The sequence below is a fragment of the Hipposideros armiger genome, unplaced genomic scaffold (assembly GCF_001890085.2).
Source record: "Hipposideros armiger isolate ML-2016 unplaced genomic scaffold, ASM189008v1 scaffold_690, whole genome shotgun sequence".
Classification (NCBI taxonomy): Eukaryota; Metazoa; Chordata; class Mammalia; order Chiroptera; family Hipposideridae; genus Hipposideros; species Hipposideros armiger.
Window position 1 is genome coordinate 705,083 of NW_017732040.1, and position 22,445 is coordinate 727,527.

At 48.3% G+C, this 22,445-nt stretch overlaps 1 protein-coding gene across 9 annotated transcripts in view; it reads left to right on the forward strand.

Moving 5' to 3' along the window:
* FGFR1 (fibroblast growth factor receptor 1) overlaps positions 1-22,445 on the forward strand; it is a 45,248-nt gene that overhangs the window by 15,578 nt on the left and 7,225 nt on the right. For 3 of the 9 annotated variants that reach the window (XM_019626805.1, XM_019626807.1, XM_019626809.1), the window contains exons 3-8: positions 14,841-15,107; positions 16,501-16,590; positions 16,860-17,032; positions 18,184-18,307; positions 19,341-19,531; positions 21,449-21,593. In XM_019626805.1, coding sequence (XP_019482350.1) covers positions 14,841-15,107; positions 16,501-16,590; positions 16,860-17,032; positions 18,184-18,307; positions 19,341-19,531; positions 21,449-21,593 — 990 coding nt within the window. The remainder of the gene's footprint in view (positions 1-14,840; positions 15,108-16,500; positions 16,591-16,859; positions 17,033-18,183; positions 18,308-19,340; positions 19,532-21,448; positions 21,594-22,445) is intronic. The other 6 variants (XM_019626806.1, XM_019626810.1, XM_019626811.1 and 3 more) reach the window with 3 other exon arrangements.

Below are 22,445 nucleotides of genomic sequence, written 5' to 3' on the forward strand. Positions count from 1 at the left end.
TATACAGTATATACTGGTTTGTAACTTAAGCATGTATTTATTGCAGAGAAAAATTTTTCATCATGCTTAATAACCACATAGTATTTCATTGTATGGGTGTGCAAAGTTTATTTACCCAGTGCTCTACTGTTGGACATTTATGTTATTTTCAATAGTTTGCATGTAAGTGAACAGACTTTTACAAATAAAATTTGTCCGTGTATCCAAGGATATTTATATTCTAAAAGTTTTGATTACATAGTACCAAATTGCCCCCAGAAAAGTTGTACCAGTAAAGATCTTTTACAGTAATAATTAATAAATACTATTTATTACATTTTTACATCTTTACACTGATCGCATGGCCACAGGTTTATTCTCATAATCAGAAGAGGAAACTGAGGTTCAAGAAGTTAAGTAACGGGGCCGGCCGAGTGGCTCAGTTGGTTAAGAGCTCTCTCAAGAGTTTGAGCTCTGAGCAACAGCGGTTCGAGTCCAGCCCGAGCTGAGCAGCCNTCTGAGCAACAGCGGTTCGAGTCCAGCCCGAGCTGAGCAGCCGCTGAGCTGCCAACAGGTGGCAGGATGGCTCAGCTTAAAAAAAAAAAAAAAAAGAGGAGTAATTTGTCTAAGGTCATATAGTCGGTGAGAAGGTAGAACTGGGATTCAGACTCAGGTAGGTCTGACTCGAGTGGTTTTTTCCCACTGAATAAAACTACATCCCTGTATCAAATTGGATTGCCCCACAAAATTCAGGCAGACCAACGTTTGAATTTAAAAAATATTGCTGGGTCATTCCCTTTTATATCCCAGGAATCAGGCTTCTCCTCCCTTTCTGGGGTGATATGTTTATGTGGTGATTGGGGTAAGGTTGGCTGGAGATGCTTGACTTGTGCCATTTCTTTTGTGATATTCTACTCCTCATTGCAAGGTGATGCATCTGTCATTGATCTAGGAGCTGCCCTAAAGAAAGTGGTTCCCTAGCCTAGAATAATCAACAGAACAAAACACCCATTGAAACTGCCTTTTCCACTGTAGCCAGACCTCCTACCCTCCCCAAAGTGTCACATGCCACACCTGAGTTTTCTTGGTAGGTCACACTTATTCTATAATGTAGTGGGATTGCCAGGACACATAAACCACCTAGATTGCTTCTAAAATGGTTATAGTCCAATGATGTCTGATGGGTGGAAATAATCTTGTTAAGCGGTTCAGAGAGGCTGCAGCATTACCATTGTTTTAAGGCTACCAGTATATATTTTTTAAAAACACGAAGAAATGCAAAAAAGTATGTCTGTGTGTGTGTGTGTGCGGGGGCGGGGGTGGGGGGGGGCCTGCAATTTTTTTCTTACTGTTTACATTTAACAAATTAATGTTTTAAACAAAAATATATATTATAATATAATTGGGCTAGTCACAGAATAATTACAGGATTTAAGAAATATATATTAATTGCTGGGATACTATCTGAAGTATGTCCCAGGAATAGAGCACAGGTTTACTGAAAGTTTGGTAAATGTCTTTTTCCAGTTCTGTCAGTGACTATCTGTATAACCTTTTGGGGAAAAAACATTTAAAGTTTTGGAGGCCCCTCTTGAATGGGAGGCCCTGAACAAATGCCATCCCTACACCTATAGTCACCATGGGTTAGGGCCAGCCCTGGCCAGTGTTGCCCTTATTAGACATATGCAAATACAATAAGAGACTCATTTAAGAAGTGTCGTCCAAAGATTACATCAAATGAAGACATAGATCCCAGTTTATGAGGACATCTGAAACCACAGAAGAAGGCCTCTTCCCGAAAGTAAAGGGACAAATTGTGGGCAAAGATGTGTGTGTGTGTGTGTGTGTGTGTGTGTGTGTACATACATCATGAAGGCAGGGGTTTTGTTTTGTCTTTTGTTCACTCCAGCACCTTAGAATAATTTATTGTCTGAAACATATTAGGTGTTCAGTTAATACTTTTTGAATAAATTAAGCATGTATAAATGCACAGGTAAGTGAGAATTCATTTTCTTTTTTTAAAAAGATACCTAAACTTCCTAGTTTTAAAAAGAAGATAGGAATAAAATCCTTTTCAATAAGAAGGTAAGGAAAATGGGTGAGCACTAGTTATCGCTATTAGACATATGCAAATACAATAAGTGACTCATTTAAGGAGCACGTATTGAGCTCCTATGTCATCTAATGCAGTGGTTCAAAGATTTTCACCGCATGGACATAACTGGGCAGGCTTGCTAAAGCCCATTGCCGTGTTCCCTCTCAGAGCTCTAGATTCTGAAGCAGGACCCTCGAACTTGGTGGTTCTAAGTTCCCAGAGGATACCGATGCTGCCCATCCAGGAACCATACTTTGAGAACTTTCATATCAATTAATTCTAACCCCCAAAATTCTATACACGGTAGGTGTTATTTCCATTTAATAGTTTAGGAAACTAAGAGAGGTCCGTCAAACAAAAACTTGCCAAGGAGAAACAGCAAGTAAATGGAGTTCAGACTTAGGTCTATCTGATATTAATGCCTTCGGCTCAAACTCCTGTGCTGGGGAAGGGTGAGAGGTGCGGAAGGGGGAATATCTGAGAGTCTAGGAAGAGAAAGACAAAACAGGTGGAAGAGGGCTGAGTCAGTTTGCCAGGGGGTATTGAGGAGGCAGTACGGCCTGGGAGTAGGAAGGTAATCTAAGAGCTTCCTCAGAAAGGTAGGAGACACCCTCCCTCTGCTTTGCTGGGGCTTTAAGTCAATTATCACCGCCTTTCCTTTGGAATGCCCATCAGCTCTCCATCAGCTCTCCAGCCGGTTAGAAGAGTCCGTTTGCATTCAGAAATCTCTGCTCATTTATTGTCAAACTTAAGAGTTTACTTTTGGAATTAAGGCTTATTTTCCTTAGGTTTTAGGAGTTAGCTTTTGAACCTTAGAAGAGTCAGGTTCCCTGACTAACTGCCGAATGAAGTTCTCCCTTTGGCATTCAACACTTGTATCGATGTTATTTGAGCAACCAAGACTATATTATTGCCTGAAGGGTACAGTTGGAAGCGGCATTTATTTTATGCCTGCCCTTCTCCACTAGCCTTACACTCCCAATCCATTTTTAAAATGTATTTACCCTGTTAGTTCTCACAGTGAAATAGACCCTTCTAGAATAACTGGGCCCCAAGCTTTCTGCCAGTCCCAGCCTCTCTGCTACACCATATCCTCCTTTCTGAGGCTTCCTCTGGCAAGACCACCATGGGCCAGGGAGAAGAGGTGAAGAGTAAGCATGTACTGAGGATGCTGGTGGCTGGAGCTCTGTGACCCAAACAGAATCCCTTTTTCTTATGGAGAATTAACTTTAGGGCCCTTGCCTTCTCTCACACCAGAGGGAGCTTTGGGCTGGTGGGGGCAGGAGGCAGCCAGTTACACTCAGCTCAGAAAAGCCCAGTTGAAATTTAGACTATTGGTGAGAACTGGATGGAGGGGGTCTAAAGCTTGTCAAGTCAGTCAGCCTTCTCGTCTCACAGTTGGAGAAACTGAGGCCTGAGTACGAAGGTGCTAGCCCAGGGTCACAGTTAGTGGCAGGGCCAATCATCTGCGTGTTTCTACTCAGATATTCTTTCTGCTGCACCCAGCCAGTTACAGTCACCTGTGCCACAAGCTGCCTTAGAGACTAAGTGGTTTTTACAAGGATTTCAAACTAGGCTCTCATTTTCATCTCTTAAGACATCTGGAATGTTGTTCAGAGTAGTCATCTCTCCCCCAAGATTCTAATTATTCACCATTCCCCAGGTTGTCAGAGCAAAGGGGTCCCCAGTGTAGGTATTGGGGCTTCCCTTCCCCCAAGCCTTTGGTCCTGCCCCTTCCACCTGCTCTCTACCAGGCAGACATATCATCTCAGGTAGAAAGAGCTCTAAACCATGTTCTTCTAATCTGTTAAAATAGAAAGCACTAAATGCTCAACTTCCATGGTGTGTGTGAAGGAGAGAGAAGGAATGAATGTGTGGTACATCCATGGGTCCTCTAGCTTCTTGCCATGTTGCAAATCTATGGAACAAACCAGTGGCCCCACATTTTTAGATTTCATGGACCAGTCAGATTTCCCCCCAATATTTTGGAACTTACATAGGGCTGACAATTTATTTTGCCAAGTAAGAACCCTTTTTAAAAACCGTTACTGTCCACTATACCATTACCACTTTTTTTATTGTGGGAAAATATACATAACATAAAATTGACCACTTTCACCATTTTTTAAGTGTACATTAAGCACGTCACATTGTGTGCAACCATCTCTACCATCCATCTCCAGAACTTTTTCACCGTCCCAACTGAAATTCTGTACTAACTCCCCATTCTCTCCACCACCATTCAACGTCATTTCATTTTAAAAGCATCTTTATCACGGTTATTCCCCTAGTGTAAAAATAAGGGGCATTTCGTTAACATTGAAAAGAAAAATGTAACTTTATGCAGAGCCCATTCCTTTCCCCATTTAAGTGGGTGGTGACCCTCCTTACAGAGCTCTGTGACCAAACCCCCACCACCATCCCATCAAGGGGCTTGGCCAGGGAGGGAAGATGGCAGCTGCCTTGGGGTGTTGAGAGCCCTGGTGAATTGTGTGCTCAAGCACCCATTTTGGTTCTGGGGGTGCCAGAAGGCAAATTCTGAAACAGCTGAGGCCTCCACTTATTCATCAGCAAGTTTAGGGAGCAGCAACTTTTTCCTCCCCAGCTGCTAGTGGTGTTTCCTTCCCCAAACAAGCACTGCTGGGTGTGGGGGAGGGGAGGCCCTCCGAGAGGCTCTAGTAGGGGGTGGGGTGGGAGTAGGGCAATACATTCCTTTTCTTTAAGGAACCTGACCGGACTTTAAGGTTAGAGCACAGCGGAGTGGGAGCTGTAGGGTTGGTTACCTCTTCGTCATTGATTCATCTCACTCTGCTCCCTCCCCCAAGCTTAATGATCTTTCCATTACAGAACCCAGACCAGGAAGTGCATGACAGGTCGCAGCTGCAGACACATGGCTGGGAGGCCTGGGCTCCAGGCCAGTGGTGGGAGGGTCTGCACTCCCCTTCTAGCAGCGGGACCCCTATACACACACACACACACACACACACACACACACTCTCTCTCTCTCTCTCTCTCCCTCTCTCTCTCTCAGCTAGTTTTCCAGCTTTCCCCTGCAACTTAGTGAAAGATGGAAGATGTTCTTCTTTCTGTGTTGTAACAGTTGGTGGCCAGTGTACTTTTGCCTTGAGTTTAGGTCGTGATTTTTAATAAAGGCAGGAGAAGACCCCCCCCACACACACACACACCTGAGCATCTAGATCCCTCAACTTCAGCCCACAGACATGGTCCACATTGGGTTTGGGGTTCTTCTGGGGGAGTGTTCCATCGTTGAGTAGAGGCATTCTAGCTCCTTTTCCCAAAACAGGACCCACCAACATGGCTTTAGAAGCTTCCCAGGTGCCCACGGGAGTTGTTGGGCACAACAGTTTTAATGCCTCCGAGACAATTTCCCTCTTTATGATTCTATCAGAATGCCATTTTCAAACATGTTTTGGGGGGATATCTAGATCCAAGAGCATGGGTGTCCCAAATACAAAGACCTGGGTTCCAATCACACTGAATGCATACAGCCGCCTTCATTTTTCTGTTTTGATTGGGGACAGCTCCTTCCACATACACGTTTGCTCAGGAAATGTTAATTTACCCCAAACTGTTTCCTAGGGGGGCAGTTGTCACACAGGAGTTTCTGTCTCCACCACCAGCTGTGGTGTTGGCTTTCTTCCCTGAATCTGCCAAGGCCGGATTCCTCTGGTGCCAAATGTGAAATGGTGACACAAACTTCTAGGAACTGGGAGCAGAGCTGCTCTTCCCTAGCTGTGGGGTATCCACTGCCTCTGAGTGGGGTCTACACACCTTCCACGTCTTAAGTGAACTCTCCTCTTTGCAGAACAACTCTTTCTTCCTGGTAAGGGGAGAAGCAAAGTATACTGGGAATCCTTCGGGGACATAAGTGTGGAAGAGATTTCTTTTTGGCTCCGTACATAGTGGAGTGTGTCAGTAAACAGTTGGGGCGAGAGCTTTTGGTGGGGAAAAAGGAAGAAGGGAAATTTCTCTTAAAACAACTCCTGGGCGCATTCCTTTGTTAATCACTTAATTACAGTCCTTGTCCCCAGCCTGAGAGCGCTCTCCCATGGTGGGAGGTAGGGACACGACCCCTAGGAGGGAAAAAAGTATGGTATGAAGGTATGAAGGAGGCGGAGGCATCAGGTAGAACCCCAGACTCCATTCTGACACTATGTTATCCCCCTCGTAACATCTGTTTGAAGGTTTATACAAAACTCTCGGGGCCCTGGGTGCTTTTGGCCCAGGTCTCCCGAGCAGGGTTCTGTGTGCCTGGGCCTCCTCCTGCCCAACTACTGGGGAATTTGTTTTTGGGGGGTCGTGGGGCAGGCTCAGGGCCCTCGCTGCAGCTTTGGCTCGCGCAGGCGGCTCTGCACTAAATTACAGTGATGAGGTGGGACACACAAAAGACCGAAATCTTTTTTTAATAAAAACAAAACAAAACTCCGGCCCCAAGCCCCTGGGCTGCTGAATGGTGATGGCTTCCTGTCAGGATTAGCCGGGCTGCCTGGGCATGTGTGCACTGCCTTTCTCCTCAGGAAATACCTTTAGTAAGCCCCGGTGGGGTCCCCATGGCAACGCGCAAGGGGACCTGCTGACAGAGGCCATTCAGCCCACCATTGTTCCTGGGCCCCTTTGTCGGGAGCTGTATTGCTGCCCCTCTGGCAAACACAGCAGTTTGCACAGTTTTGTCAGGCTGAATGTGGAGTTTTTACATTTTAATGGGCTCTTCTGGCTGTGGCCCATTTGCATGCAAAATGGTCCTTCTTACTTTTTTCCCTTTTTCTATTAAAAAAAACAACAAAAAATCCCTACACTCCAAATGCTTTGGGTCAGGGGACTGGTGAATGCCGCTGGATTGGGGTGTTAGATCCCACTAATTGATTTGGTGTTCCTGACTCCCTCCCACCAATGCCAGTGCTCCCCATTTCCGCAGCTTTCCTTGTATCTTGGGGACATCATGAGTTCTGGGCATCTTGAATATTGAGGGCTTCCTCTCTGTACCCCAAGCTTTGTAGGATGATAGTTGTTCCCCATGATTTCAGTGAGATTCCCCCCTCTCGCCCGGCCTTGCCAGACTAAAGTAAGTTTTCAGTTCCATTTCAAAGCCAAAGTAACGTAATAAAAAACCTTTGCAGAGGGCTCCCAGAGCCCCGCTGGGCTGTTCTGTGTTCCTTTTAAGTTTGCTTTCAAAGCCACCCCGAGTTCCTCCCCCACCCACAATTGCCCCCTCATTTATCTCTGGGGAGTTTGTGCCAAGACTGTAAACATTCCTGGACCACCAGTTCCCCCATGTTACTGAAGAGGATGGCGTTCTCCCCTAATTTTCTTAACTCAGAAATCCAAAATCAAAAGGATTTCATAAGGATGACAGAAATCGTGACCCTGAGATATCATGCCTGGATTTTGCTGGGGGCTGGTTATTCAAGCTCTGTACACTTCGGAGTGTAGAATGTAGATGACACCCTCCTGACCTAGAGGGTAGATAAGACATTACATGAACCAAGCAGCGTGAATAAGCGCAATATAAACCTATGAAAATTTGTAAGTCACGTTAAAACAGATGATGAACGCAGTTGAGGAAGTCTTGGGGAAGTGATGGAGTGATAGGAGGTGAAAGGCATTTTAGGAGAAGCAAAGTCATTTTAGTAGGAGAATGCGAAATAAAAGGGGCATTGTGGGTATTGGCTTGGCTAAAGAGGTGGAACCGCGAGATTGGACAGCTGAGGTGGGGGAGGGGAGGTAGTCGAGAGGCTCCAGATTCTGGAGGAGATAGAAACAGGCTCTCAGGAGTGTGAGCAGTTGGGATGCAGAGTGCCCATACGGAGGGGTCAGAGCTTGAGAACTGGGACGGTTTGAGGATGTGTGATCAGAAGAGCCGCCGGCCCAAAGGTATGGCTGGTGAGCCCCTTTGCCTAATGTTCTTAATCTTCTCAGTGGAGTCAGGCAGAGGTCATCAGAGGTCATCAGCTCAGCTGTAAGCTGTAATCAAGGGTGAGGGGCTTGGGACATGGTGAGGTATCAGGTGACTGATCCAGGATTGAGCCAGGGACACAGGGAGGGACGGGGAGCGGCTGTGCTGTCTACCTGTGGCCAAGGCAGAGCTATAGGTACCTGAGTGGATCGTCACCCTCTGCGTGCTTTGTGAGAAGGGAGATACTGTGGAGGGGCCCAGGACCCAGCATCTAGAGCCAATGCTGACCCCTGTTTTATGACTTTGAGAGAAACCCCTCAGCCTCCATTTTTTTCATGTTTAAATGGAAATGAACAGGAGTAACATGAACATAAATTGACATGCCTTGTAGAGTATCAAGAGCCATACCAAAATAGGGCATTATTATCAGTCCCAAGTCTGCCACTATCGTAGTGCTCTCCCTCTCCTCCCAATTTCCTCACCTGCCAAATGTGCACTGTCACGCCTGCTCAGCTTTAAAGGGTAGATGAATATGAACGGGAAGGTGCATTTCTAAGTTAAAAGCACTAAATTATAAGGTAGCAGTTGTGAGGCTGAGGAAATTGAGGGAATAAGAAAGGGAGGATAAGGCCAAAGCAACCAACTTAAGAATCCCACCTGTGAAGGTAGGAGACATTGGTGCCATCAGACAGGAGCAGCGGGCTGAACGGAAAGGGTGTCAGTCACTTTTCTGAAGTCAAGGATTGCAAAGACACAGTGAAGGTAGAGGCTACCTTTCCAAGCGGTGGACCTGGGATCTGGATGTGTGTGAATTCTGGAGAGCCAGGCCACGGGGGTTTGAATGGTGGCCACGCTAGGTGGGCCATCTTGGACATACACTGAACCTTGTCGTGCCTCAGCATCCACTCTGTAAAATGAGGATAATAGTAGTGTCTACTTCACAGGGCTGTTGTGAGGATTAAATGAGAACTGTGCTTGGCACACAGTAAGCGTCTGTATCCATAGGGTAGAGATAATAATGGTGTCACTGTCATGGGGTTGCTATGTGGATTAAATGATAGTCTGTGTTAAAAGCCATCGCAGTATGTGGGATATACAATAGTAAACATGCTGTAAATTATTGGCCAGCACTAGTATTACCATTTGCAGAGTAGTTGAATGATCCCAAGACAATATATGGGAAGGCACATGGTAAGTTGCAAGGTGCTGCGCAAATATGTTGTTTTTCATCACTGGGTTCATGTTAAGTCGTGGGGTTTTGGGGATGGATAAGTTCCAGACCAAACTGGCTGTTAGGGGACCAGGACTGGTGGAGTGGTATTTCGAAATACATTTTCATGTATATTTTTGTCCATGTGGCATGAATGGCCTGCATTCATAGTCTCTGCAGAGAAATGTGTTCCCTGGGACTTCTTTAGTGGTTCTGTTCTGTTCCCCACCTTACAAGGTGAAATCATTATTTTTTTTTCACTATTTTCTACCATGAACCTTCTGTTCCACACAGGTCATAGAGTGTGACCTCATTTCCCAGTCTCCCTCATCCCAAGGCACACCCCTGCTCACGAGTACCTTACCTTTTCTACCAACCCCCCACCAAAGTTTTCACTTCCAATCTAAATCCTTATTTGTTTCCCCCCTTCTATTATGTCCTGCATGGGCTGTGAACACTGCTGTCTGCTCTGACCGTCGATACTTTTAAGTTCTGTAAACCTCAGCACCTGTGTCGGTTCACCTGTACTGGGTTCTTATATTCTTCTCCAGTTGTCTCATGTTGCTCTGCAAAGTGCTTGATACATATCAAGGTGTTATGTAAATTTGATCATGCTCATTAGGAACAGGCACAGGTTTGCTGTTCCTTTGCTTAATCGGCTTCTTCTTGCACAGTAACAAGGGCTCACAGAGGCGCCTAATGATAGCTATTTTGAAGAGAGTTCCCTGTCTTCCTGGATTTGGGGGAACTGGGGTCTCATTTTCTCAAAAGAATAGCAAGTTTTTTATGGGTTTGGGCCTCTTTAGGGCTTCATTCCCCCTCCCCACATGATGCCCATGGCTAGCAGAAGACACAGAGACTTAGAACCAAGAACTTGAATCTGACCTGGTATATCCAGGACGGAACTGCCTGCTAGATGACTGTGGCAGGTTTCTGGCTGGTCCTGCCATGAGCAAAATGTTGCATCCTGTTGGCTTTTTGGGAATGACAAAGCTGTGGGATTTTGGAGGAAAATAGGAAGGGAGAGGAACTCAGTGGGACTCCATTAACTTTTTGTACCCAGACTTGAGAACACCATGGGAAACACAGCCCCCACCTCTCTGTCTTTCTAGCTGGTCCTTGATTACTAAAAAGTGTGAGTCCCATCTACTCCTGGTTTCCCCTGAAGGGATAGAGAGGCTCCGTTAGAGAAGAGGCATGGGACTGGTGATCAGTGTGTGAGTCCCTTTCACTCCCACTAAAGGGGTATCCCGCCGGCCTGCACAGCCTTCCATGGTCCCGTCGCCATCTGCACTGTCCCAGGAAACTGCCTCAGGGAGCAGAGGCCTCACCAGTCTCAGATTCAGGTAGCTAAACAGAGCCTTTGCTCTGCCTATTTTCTGGAGAGTTCTCTGAGGTGTTGTTGGCCTTAATCCTCTAAGCATGTTCAGGTCAAGCCCTAACCCTAACCCTAACCCACCCTTTCCCAGTGATGATAATAGTGACTCTGTGCTGTGGGCCTCGAAGCAGAATGCAGTTTTTTTTCCACACTGTGCTTTGAACACATTGCACCTAGAGCCTGTAAGAGTGAATGAATGTTGTAATTTGACTCATGCCAAACATTTTCACCCTCCGACTAAGTCGCTGTGGAATCTAGATACCAAATGTCCTCCAGTCTCCATTCTCCCCCATTGTCTCTCAGGAAATAAGACGCATAAAGCGAATGTTTTGGTTTGCTATTTCCCTCACAGCATCCTCATTCCAATTAATCAAGTTCTCCAGGAGTTGAAACGGTGGTTTCAAGTGGCTGAGCAATAAACGGACTTTCTTTCCTTCATCTTTCATGGCCAGTCCAGTAAAGGTATCAGTTAGCTCCTTTCTTGCTAACTGACACCTAACAACAAGTATAGCCCTGGCCCATTGGTCTTGATCAGAGACAGGCCAGCTCAGAAGAGGTGGAGCCACAGATGCAAGGGCCTTTCCAATGCGGACATACATGAGGACACTGGAAAGACCAAAAAAGAATGGAGCGTAGTGACTTGATTGCCGCAGGCTACCAGTGAGCAGTGATTTTCTCACCTCAGCCACCTTACATGGGACTCCCCAAGGTCAGGGCTGCTCGTCAGGGCACTGACACAGATGGTCAGGGCCCAGTAAAACCAGTAAGTGGTTGGTTATCTTTCCATCACCTCCTGGAAGGAAGTGGCATTATCCCTACTTTGTAAATGGAGACTTTGACATATAGGAACCCTATTAGCTGTGAAAAACCCCTGTAACTCAAGAACCATCAGTTGATTTGGGATTCCTCTAAAAATAGTCTTTGCCAGATGCTAACTTCAATTCAAGACCCACTGAGTATTTTCTGTGTTTCTGACATTGTTAGGCACTGTGGGAAAATTATAATAGCCAATTCTGCCCTGAGTTGCTTGCTGTTATTTCTTAGGAGAGGTGAGACATGGACACTTTTGACAGGAAACAATACACCCAACTGTCCTTCAACCAATTAATGGATAAGTAAAATGTGGTATATCCATACAATGGAATATTATTTATCCATTAAACAGAATGAAGTACTGAGATATGCTATGGCATGGAAGAACCTTGAAAGCATGCTAAATGAAAGAAGCCAGTCACAAAAGACCAATATTATATTTCATTGATATGAAATAGCCAATATAGGCAAATCTGTAGAGACAGAAAGCAGATCAGTGGTTGCCTAGACTGAGGAGAGGGGGAGGAGATGGTACAAGGCTTCTTTTTGGGGTGATAAAAATGTTCTAAAGTTAATTGTGGTGATGGTGGCATAACTGTGAATATACCAGATAATATTTAATTATATGCTCTAAATGGGTGAGTTTTATGCTATGTGAATTATATTTCTATAAAGGTGTTTTTAAAAAGAAACCATACAAGATGATGTGTAATGGAGTGCGAATATGTGTGGTTCAGATAGTAGCTGTTATACAGAAAATTAGGGTAGACACATTAGTGCCAACAGGCTTCCCGGATGCCTTTGAGGTGTGCTTTGAGTAGTGTGGGGTAGGAGGACTTAGAGAGATGGCTGACAGCCATGAGCAGAAGTAGTTCTGTTGTGGAAGGAGAATGCAGTTGGTACAGAGAGCAGCCAGACTTGGAGTGGAAGGTAGGGAGACGAAGGCTGCATGGAGAGGTGGGAATGGATAGTGAGGAACCTTGGATGGCAAGCAGGGGTTTCGATTTTATCCTGTACGCAGTGTAGGGCCTTGATCAGGAGAATGATGGGACACACCGCACCAAGGCCTGGAGCGTCAGGGTGAGTTTGAACTCCAGGGGCAGGGACAAGGAAGCAAGTTTTGAGGCTTTTTATAGATCATGTAGAAGAGTTTTGTTTGCACAACCTGTTTGGGATGAACGGGATGTTAGGGCTCCAAGCCAGTATCGGCCAGAGCTGGTGTCAGTAGGGTCAGTGTCCCTTTGCTGCTTTGTCTTGGGGAAATGGCCGTGTTCTCCTTGCTACCTTTTGATCTCTGGGACCTGTCAAAATAGGCTGTGATGCCAGAAGCTAAGAATTTGAGTTTACTGACTTTACAGTTTGACCAACGGCTGGTACAGATCATGAGCTACAAAATATTTCATCTGTGAGGTCATTGAAGGGAAATGAGATTGGATCAATAGGAGTGTCTGCTGTTTCCTTAAGAGTCAAGTCTGAGCTGCTTTTCTTCTCCTTTCTTTTGGTAAAACCACAAACCATTAAAAATGGAAAGAATACCTTCTTTTTAAGACCCACAAAACGTTATTTTTAATCAGTTGTGTGGTCTGCTCACCTTTGTGGTTGGTGTTCCTCTTGACCTGATTCACAAAAATAAACGAGCACTAACCTAGTGGTTTCCAAACCCTTTTAAAGCAGCACCCCCCTTTTGATGATTCAATATTTATCCAGTATTTAAGACAGAGCCCTTGGGTTGTAGCCTTGGCCCCTCAGCCTCATTTGAGGCCCCGTTGAGGAAATCTACGCCTTAGGGCCACCGACAGGACACCCACTTCTTCATTTGTAAGGTTTCTAGTGGAAACGCTTTTAGCACTTCAGAATGAGTTCCTTAAAATGAGGGTAGTGAAGAAGGAAAGGGAGTTTAGAAAGGAAGACAATAAAGAGACAGTGTGACTGTGCATATGTCATTATTGCATTGTACAGCAGGCATATTGGGCAACTCTTGTGTGGCAGGCATCGTAGTAGGTGCTGGGGATTTAAAGGTAAATATGATACTTCCCACCCTCACAAGTCAGTCGAGAAAGGGGACTTTCCTCCAGTGTGACAAGTGTGGTAGAAGGTCACCTGACTTAGACTGGGAGTTGGAAAAGGCTTCGAGGCAGAGTTACCAGCTGGGCTGAGAACTGGAGGGTGAGTGGAGAGAGCCAGGCAGACACGCCAGCCCTGCAGGGCCACAGGGTGGGGGTGCATGAGGAGGTGAGCCCCTAATGGTGGACCGGAGGTGAGAAGGCTTCCCAAAGCAGTGGAGACTAAATCAGGTGGTAGATGGGAGCTGCCCCAAGCACATTCTTTTGGTGAGGGGTGGACAGTTATCAGAAGATGCCAGGAGTACCCTTGAACCTCCTGAAGGGAAATAGAAACTGGATTTCCCCCCTTGTTAGTGAAGAGGGGGATGCTTAGGAGACGGGTCACAGCCTGGTGTGCTGGACTCTAAGGTGTGTCCGGCTTCAGGCCTTCTTGTTAGCCTAAGTGTGGAGTTTGCTGATTGTGAGAGGGATGGATGTGTGGATGGGGTCTTATCAGATGGTGTGAGCTGTGGACCACACAGGCTCTGGGGAAAGAAGGGTAAGGGGGACGGGACATGCATGACTGTGCTGGGGGAGAGGACAGGGAGAAGGTGGGGGCCTTGAGAGAGGGAGCTGTGCAGTGGGATGAGGAGAAAGGAGCTTTGTGTGCACCGGCGTAGGCTGCCAGCACAAGTGTGGGTTTGGTGGCAGCTGCAGGCCTCCATTCCTAATATAGGCAAAAGTTCTGAATCCTCTGGCCTGACACCTGTTAGCTAGAAGCTCCCCTGAGCTGACCTCTCCTTGGGCTGTCTCTCCCCAATATGCATCTTATGCATCTGACTCACTGGGGGACCACAACCCCTGCCCCTGAATCACTTGAACCTAGAGCCACCAGTTGACAAATTGCCTTCTCTCAACTTGGGTGAGGGCTGCTAGATTTTTGAGGGGTGGGGTTCCTTCAACTGTTACTAGGGAAAGAGGTGAGGCTGACCTAGCCAAAAGGAAACGGGGTGTTCCTCTGGAAGTGGCCATTCTTGGCAAAGGACTGAGAGTGTGGGGAGGGGGCACTCTGGATACAGAAGTCCTGGGCGGGGTCGGCCTTGTTCTCCTAGGATGGAGGGAAATGAAATGTGAACCGCTTAATGCTGCTGCAGCTGCTTCCTAACTTTGCCTCTTTCTTCCTTTGACCCCTGGAGGAGGTGGGTAGAGAAGAGATGGGGGTTCCCAAGTAGCCATCCTTTTCCCCACTGACCCATATTCCAGTCCCCACCTCCCCAGCTTTGTGGCCCCTGGGACGTGGCAGCTCAGTGCAGCTAGCGTAATTCCCTTTGTCTCTCCCCTCCTTCCCTCTCCCTCTCTTCCTCTCCTGTCCCTTGGTTCCTCTTCCTGGTCCCTGTGGGTGGCTGCAGCCCAGCCCTGGGGAGCCCCTGTGGAAGTGGAGTCCTTCCTGGTCCACCCTGGTGACCTGCTGCAGCTTCGCTGTCGGCTGCGGGACGATGTCCAGAGCATCAACTGGCTGCGGGACGGGGTACAGCTGGTGGAAAGCAACCGTACCCGCATCACAGGGGAGGAGGTGGAGGTGCGGGATTCCGTGCCTGCCGACTCTGGCCTCTACGCTTGTGTGACCAGCAGCCCCTCAGGCAGCGACACCACCTACTTCTCCGTCAATGTCTCAGGTTGGTAGCAACGCCCTGCCCTCAGCCCCTCCATGGACCCACCCCTCCAACCCTCTCTGCTAGTTTCAGGGGGAGGTGAACCTCCTCCCCTTCCATGATCTGCCCCCACTCTGCTTCAGAAACTGCTGCCCACTAACATTGCTCCCTGCCCGCCGCGTGGCTTAGCTCTCAGGGGGGTGACCAGGTGGTGCCGGGCCCCAGGCCGGATCTGGGGCTTCCCAGATCTCCCTCAGAGGTGATTGCTGATCTTCTTAGGGCAGTAAGACACGAACTTTTCCACCACCGCTTGCCCAGCTCTCCAGGGTGCTTTGTGGAGGCTCAGCCAGCTTCCAGCTTCTCATTCCCTTGCCATTTGGACTTGGTACTTGGCTTAGTGATTAGAGCCCCAGAATACATCGTGAGGTCCCTACTGTAATGGGAAAGGATCCAGCTGCACCGCCATATCCACAGGCTTTATGGAAAACATCTGTCCTCCAGCTTCCAGAGCTGTGTTAGGGCAGCCAGGGAACCCTACAGCTCTGTGACTTTGGGAATCTGCCATTTTTGGAATGCGACGTTCACAAAAGCAGGATGAAATGAAGTAGAGCTGAAATTTCCTTTATGCCATTTGTGCCCCCGTAGGGTGCAGGCTTGGCACTTCCTCCACTCAGGTATCCTTTATAACCTGCCCCTAACAGGGACTTGCCTCCTTTATTTCCCTCCAGAACCCCCAAAAGCACTAGCAAGGACTGGAGAAAGATCTGGCATGAGCCCTGATTGGTGACCACACGTATGTCAAGCCTCTTAAAAGAGGTGGATACTAGGGGAGAAGTGTTGGCAGCTGCGGACTGTGTAGTGGGCTCCCTATCTGCTCTGGTTAAGAAGGGCAGCTTCCACACCTTAGCAAATGCGTGCTAGAAAAAGTCTGACTGTGGGTTGTTCAGCCCGTGGCTTTGGAAATCGTTTTTGGCCTCAGTGTGCCTACATCTGTCTGAGTTTCCCAATGGTTATCAGGTCAAACGAGGATACAGGAGAGCTAGGACCCAGCACAACCGGGAGGCTGCATAAATGGGGAGAGCCTCTGAATGCAGGTGGAATTAAATTAAAACAGGACCTGCTGTCACTGATGAAACTGCCCAGTGTAATGACTCTAGGCAGAAGCGGGCAGTGCATTGGTTTGGGGGAAGAAAGGGGACAAGCAAAGAGCGTTCAGTTCTTAATGAACTGTTTCTGTCCCACTGAGAGACAGTCACTAAGGGAAGAGTGGGCCTGGGAGTCAGTATGGGGATGGTGTCTGTTCATCTATAAGTGGGTTGACCTTTATGTTTAGGGGGTGGCTGTTGATACGGATGGAAATCTAGAGAAGCCCCTCTTCCATTGGAGGGACCTCAGTATCCCTTTCTCCTTCCCATAGATGCTCTCCCCTCCTCGGAGGATGATGATGATGATGATGACTCCTCTTCAGAGGAGAAAGAGACAGATAACACCAAACCAAACCGTATGCGTGAGACACTGTTTTCTACCTTACTGCCCTACGGGCCTGGCTGCTGGGTTTGGGGGGGGAAGTGGGAGGCTCAGATGATTGGAGGATGGGAGGAGGAGCGAGCATGTGGGGTCGTCATGCATGAAAGTGGGGTCCTTCGGGCATCCTGATCAGTGTAGGCATGGCTCATAGTTGTTGGGCAGGTGGCGGGGTGCCTCCAGGTCCTGGCCTGGGACCTGGCCCCTGAGCCTGACCAGCCCCCTGCCTGTCTCTTGGCTTTCCCTGGGCAGCCGTGGCTCCATACTGGACATCCCCAGAAAAGATGGAAAAGAAACTGCATGCAGTGCCAGCCGCCAAGACAGTGAAGTTCAAATGCCCTTCCAGTGGGACTCCTAACCCAACATTGCGCTGGTTGAAAAATGGCAAAGAATTCAAACCTGACCACAGGATTGGAGGCTACAAGGTATGTGTGTATATATGAAAGAATAAAAGGAATGGGAGACGCTGACTTAGAAAATCCTATTACATGCCTTTAATTGTTTCAAACAGGGCTTTTTAACTATAAAAGTAATGCATTTTAGAAAAATTTCAAATACAAATAAGTGCAAATAAAGTTGAAATTTTTTTGGTCTTTCCCCCTATGTATATGGTTTTTAGATAGTTGATTACATCGTGTATGTAATTTCTTACCTTGTCACTTGTTGACATATCATGAATCTTTTTGCCAATAAATTTGATAGATGATAGTGTCGCATCGTTCTCTTGTGCATTATTTTGCTTATTAACAGACTTAGAATTTTCCTATGTTAAATGATTTCCATTTCCTGGTGTGTAAATTGTCTGTTCATGTCCTCTGCCCGTTTATATTGTAGGAAGAACATGTTCACTGGAATCCCTTTAGAGCCTCTGAGCCTCTGATCAACCTTATAGTCCCTGTTTCTCTCCCATCTCATCCAGCTGTTCTTTTCTCAATTAATCTTGTATGAGAAAAGCAGAAGAGATCAGAAAAATAGGGAAACATTGTAAACGAATTCACTAAACACTCTAAGCAAGGCACCATGCTGCGAGTGGTACAAGGCAGCACTCCTGCCTGTAAAGAATTTCCAGCCTCATAGGAGGGCAGGTGTCCATGAGCACTGTCATAAAAAGCAGGCTGTGCTAAGTGCTTCATTAGAGGTACAGAAGGATGGTGAGAACAACTCTGACTGCTGATTGGGCTGCAGGAGATAGTTTTTGAAATGAGATATCAAGTGCAGACAGGGCCAGACCCTTAGCAGGGAGCCGATCCGGCACAGGACCTGCGTGGATAGAGTGCAGAGTTGGGAAGTTCGCTGAGTATTTGGGAGAGTGCAGAAGGCACCTTTGTCCAGATCACGACGGCCTTAGCTATTGTGGGCAGACGTCCAGAATTCCTCACACCCAGTTAGCCTAATGTGTTCTTTCAGTGTGAATGGGCTGGGGGTGGGCAGGCCATGCCTCACGGTGCCACACGGGTCATGTGCTCTGTGCTCAGATTGGAGAGTAAGTACCACAGGGCACCGACGCTGCCAGGTGGCTTCTGCCTGTGTTTTCCTGCAGATCCTCACTGGAGCCCTTTGGCATGTTTCCCCTCAGGTCCGTTATGCCACCTGGAGTATCATAATGGACTCTGTGGTGCCTTCTGATAAGGGCAACTACACCTGCATTGTGGAGAATGAGTATGGCAGCATTAACCACACCTACCAGCTCGATGTTGTGGGTAAGAATGCAAATAGCAAAAGGAGTGGGAGCTTAGAGAGAAGAGAGCAGGGCGTGGGGAAAACAGCCATGGGGTCCAGATTTAGTGAGGGATAACGTCAGGCTGGAGTTGGCACTGAATAGCTCTGTCAGTTTATGCAAGTCACTTTCCTCTTTTGTGCCTCGCTTTTCTTATCTGTAAATAAGAGTTGAGAGGATCAGATAGTGCTATGACTCATTGTTAAAGTGAAGTGTGGTGCTGTTGATAGTCTCAAGAGTTGATTGGAGTGGTGATGTTAAATTTAGCCTAATAGTAGCTATTGCTTCATGAACACCAACGGTGTGCTGGGCACTTGAAACACATCACCTGCAATTCTCATGGCACCCCTGCAAGGTGCAGGCAGTGTTATTCCCGCTATTTCCCGCTATACAGAAGAGCAAACAGGCTCAGAGAGGTCAGGCATTTAGTTCATGCAGAACTCCAGGCCTGTGCTGACTCCAGCAGCCTGTTCGTTTCTTTTAGACATTCTGAATCTCATTCTCTAGAGATCTTAAGGTAAAGAGTCACAACCAGCATTCTGTCTTGCTTTTGAGGTGATGGTCTAAAAAGAAGCTTCTGGTCTGTCAGGTCTGGGGCAGGGTCTGCAATTTGGTATTTCTAACAGGCTCCTGGGTGACGCTAGGCTGTTCCTCTTGGAACACGCTTTGAATAGCAGGAGTCTAAATGACTCCGTAATTTTAGTTAAGGAAAAGTAGGTCTGAGGGTGTAACTAACAGTGTTCTCCATTAAGGCAAGAGAGACTTCTTTTGCCTGTAAATATGGAGGCATTGCCTTGGGGAGGAGGTTCCTAGTAGCCTAGGGCCTGAGGAGAGGATGTCCCTTCTCCGACCTCAGGTTTGAGGGGCTCAGCCGAGGGGCTGGGCAGTGCACTGCCCATCACAGGGAAAGCCGAGGTGGTGTGAACTTCTCTTTGTGGTCTTTGAGATGTTCTCTGTTGGCCAGGAGTGTACCATTGGCAGGGCCTGATGAGCCTCTCCTCTCCCTTCCTCCACAGAGCGGTCTCCTCACCGACCCATCCTGCAGGCAGGGTTGCCTGCCAACAAGACAGTGGCTCTGGGCAGCAATGTGGAGTTCATGTGTAAGGTGTACAGTGACCCACAGCCCCACATCCAGTGGCTAAAGCACATCGAGGTGAATGGGAGTAAGATTGGTCCGGACAACCTGCCTTATGTCCAGATCTTGAAGGTAATCTTAGCCCCAGTCTCCGTGGGCTGTGTGCTGGGAAGGAGACCAGTATCTCCCCGGGCCCAAGTGCTGTGTTTAGGCTCAGTGCCCATGATTGGGACTCATCCCTTACCCTGAGGCACATGCTCCATCTTAAATAGGGAGAGCCACATTCCCCAGGACTAGAAACAGGCCACAGAGTGGAGGCGTGATGGGAGGTAGGTGGGGCATTGCTGGTTTTCAAAGAGCTTTGAGAGCAACTTTGTTCAGGCTTTTGGGTCAGCTGCTGAAGGAAGGCGTTTGGACTCCTGCTTTTTCCATTGCTCAGGACCAAAGCCCTTCCAGCAAGCGTTTCCCAGTCTCCACCCTGTTTCCCAAGGCACATTCTTTCTGGCAAGTGGGGTGAATTATAAGGGCACAGCTTAGGTAGAGTTAGAAAAGCAAGTGCCGCAGGTAAATTCTAAGCAGTATCTGGAGTAATGGCATTTTCTTCCTTTTTCCTGTCACTCCCAGACACTTGATTGTCCCTGAATGCTCCATTAATCCAGGGAAGGTAATTGCCTAATTCTCCAGTGGATCTTGCAGCAGGAAATAACCAGAAGCTGGGAAAGTGGTTTACCTCCTGGTCCCAGAGTTAGACCTCATCCTCCCCTGGCTTGGCTGTCCCAAAGATTTACTGGCCATCCCTTCTCTTCACTACTGGTGCTGAAACTGCTGTGTAGGAAGTGGGCCCGTGGCCTTGGACCTTGGCCACTGTCTCTGGCCATTTGCAATCTCTGCCCAAGTCCTGGAGCAGTGGGTTTGATACAAACAGAATATTGGGGGCAGTGATTTTTTTTTTTTTAGGTTTATTTTGCTGTCAGATGCTTTGGACTTTTGAAATCAACTTGTTTTGTCTTCTTAAAAAGGGAAAGATGATAAATCTCACTTAACGTCTTCCTTGCCTTAGCTCCCTGCCTTCACCTTACCTGGGAGCAAAGTATGGGCACATCCCAGTGTTTGCCCAACTGACTGGCATGTCGTTGGTTTGTTCCAGCATTCGGGGATTAATAGCTCGGATGCGGAAGTGCTGACCCTGTTCAATGTGACAGAGGCCCAGAGCGGGGAGTATGTGTGTAAGGTTTCCAATTATATTGGTGAAGCTAACCAGTCTGCGTGGCTCACTGTCACCAGACCTGTGGCAAAAGGTAATGGGGAGATGGATGGGGCCGTGTGCTGGGAATTTGATTTTGGCCCCAAGCTGCTGGGGCAGGTGGGGAAGCCAGCACCCAACTCTCCCTGTTATCCTGCTGTATTTCTAGTGCCCAGAGCCATGGAAAAATACCCGGCCTGGGAGGCTGGTTTGGTTCGGTACTGTGTTGGTATCTGCTTCCTCTGTGCCTTCTGTGTGTTCCCTGGCTGCGTGTGCTCTCGTGAGGACAGTCTTGCTCTGTTATGGCTGATACTGCAGACTGGATGTGAGAAGGGACCAGGCGTTCCCGTGTAAACCACTGTCCTCAGGCCGCGCGTGTGTGTGTGTGTGTGTGTGTGTGTGTGTGTGTGTGTGTGTGTGCAGCCCCCGTCCATCCCTCCTGTGTGTGCCCTCTGACATTCTTCACCTGAAACCAAACAGCCCCCCGACTCGCTGGGCCCCATTTCTCCATGCTGCCCACTGCCCGCATGCTTAGATGGGCCAGGGGCTGCCAGCGTCTGGTGAAGGGTCATAACCAGCCGTCGTCGTCTCAGGTCTGCCGGAGTTCCTCCCTCAGGGCCTCACGCTCTTCCTCTAACAGGTCTCCTCGCTGCCTGGTGGTTTTTTTGTGTGTTCGTTGTTGCAAAGGAGACGCTGGGGAGCATCTCTTCTCTGGTTTCCCTCCCCCTCCTCTCCGCCCCGTCTCTGTGTCGTGTGGAGGTCTCATGTCCTGTGCTTGTCCATTTTGCTTCCGTTGTCTCTTCTAGACGGCCGGCGTTAATACCACCGACAAAGAGATGGAAGTGCTCCACTTAAGGAATGTCTCCTTTGAGGACGCGGGGGAGTATACGTGCTTGGCGGGTAACTCTATCGGACTCTCCCATCACTCTGCATGGTTGACCGTTCTGGAAGGTATACACTGGTCTTCTCCTCTCGATGTCCTGCCCTTGCCACGGGCACGGGGGGAGCATGCATTGCGGGGCTGTGGGGGAGACACAGAGCTGGCAGCGGTAGAGGCACGGGCTCCGTGGGCCAGTGGGCGGCTCCAGCAGTTTCTCCACAACCTTGACGGTTGATGCCCCTCGGCTCACCTAGGAGCTCTCCTCGTTTTGCAGGAGCACGGAGACCTCCCACCTCCATCTGGCTCTCCCCTTGGCCAACGTAATGCATGCGTGGGATCTGGACTTCACCTGCCGCTGGGCTCTCCTCCAGGGCAGGCTCCTTCCATCCTTGGGTCTAGCAGCCCTCCCTGATTTGTCTGATCCTTTTTTGCCAGCCCCCAAAAGTCTCAGAAAGGGCTCCGCTCCTCCTTTAACTGAAGGTAGGCACTCTGTAAAGAGAGGCTTGCTACTTGCCAGCAGTGCGAGCCCACCTTCCTGTGCGGCCACCCTCTGATGGCAGAGGAGAGAGCCTACCAAGACCAGTGGACGGGAGCGGCTTTAAATAAGGCCGGTCTCAGGCAGCCGCAGGGGGCTGGATGGGGCCCGTTTATCCTCTCTGGCCGCTGATGTTTCTCCTCTTCCGAGAGGGGAGGTCTTTGTGTTGGGCTGGGAAGGAAGGAGTCTGCCGCTTGCTCAGGGTGGTGGGCTGGTGTGACTGCAGGGCCAGAGCTGGTTGTCACTGCCTCTGTGAGGGTCCTGCATGTGGGTCTGGGAGCTGTGCTGTTCTTGTTACTGCTGGCATTGTCCTCTCTCTTCTCTCTCTTCTCCTGTCCTGCTTGCCCAATAGGGTCTGATAACACCCCTGCTGAGGCAGAGAAGCGTT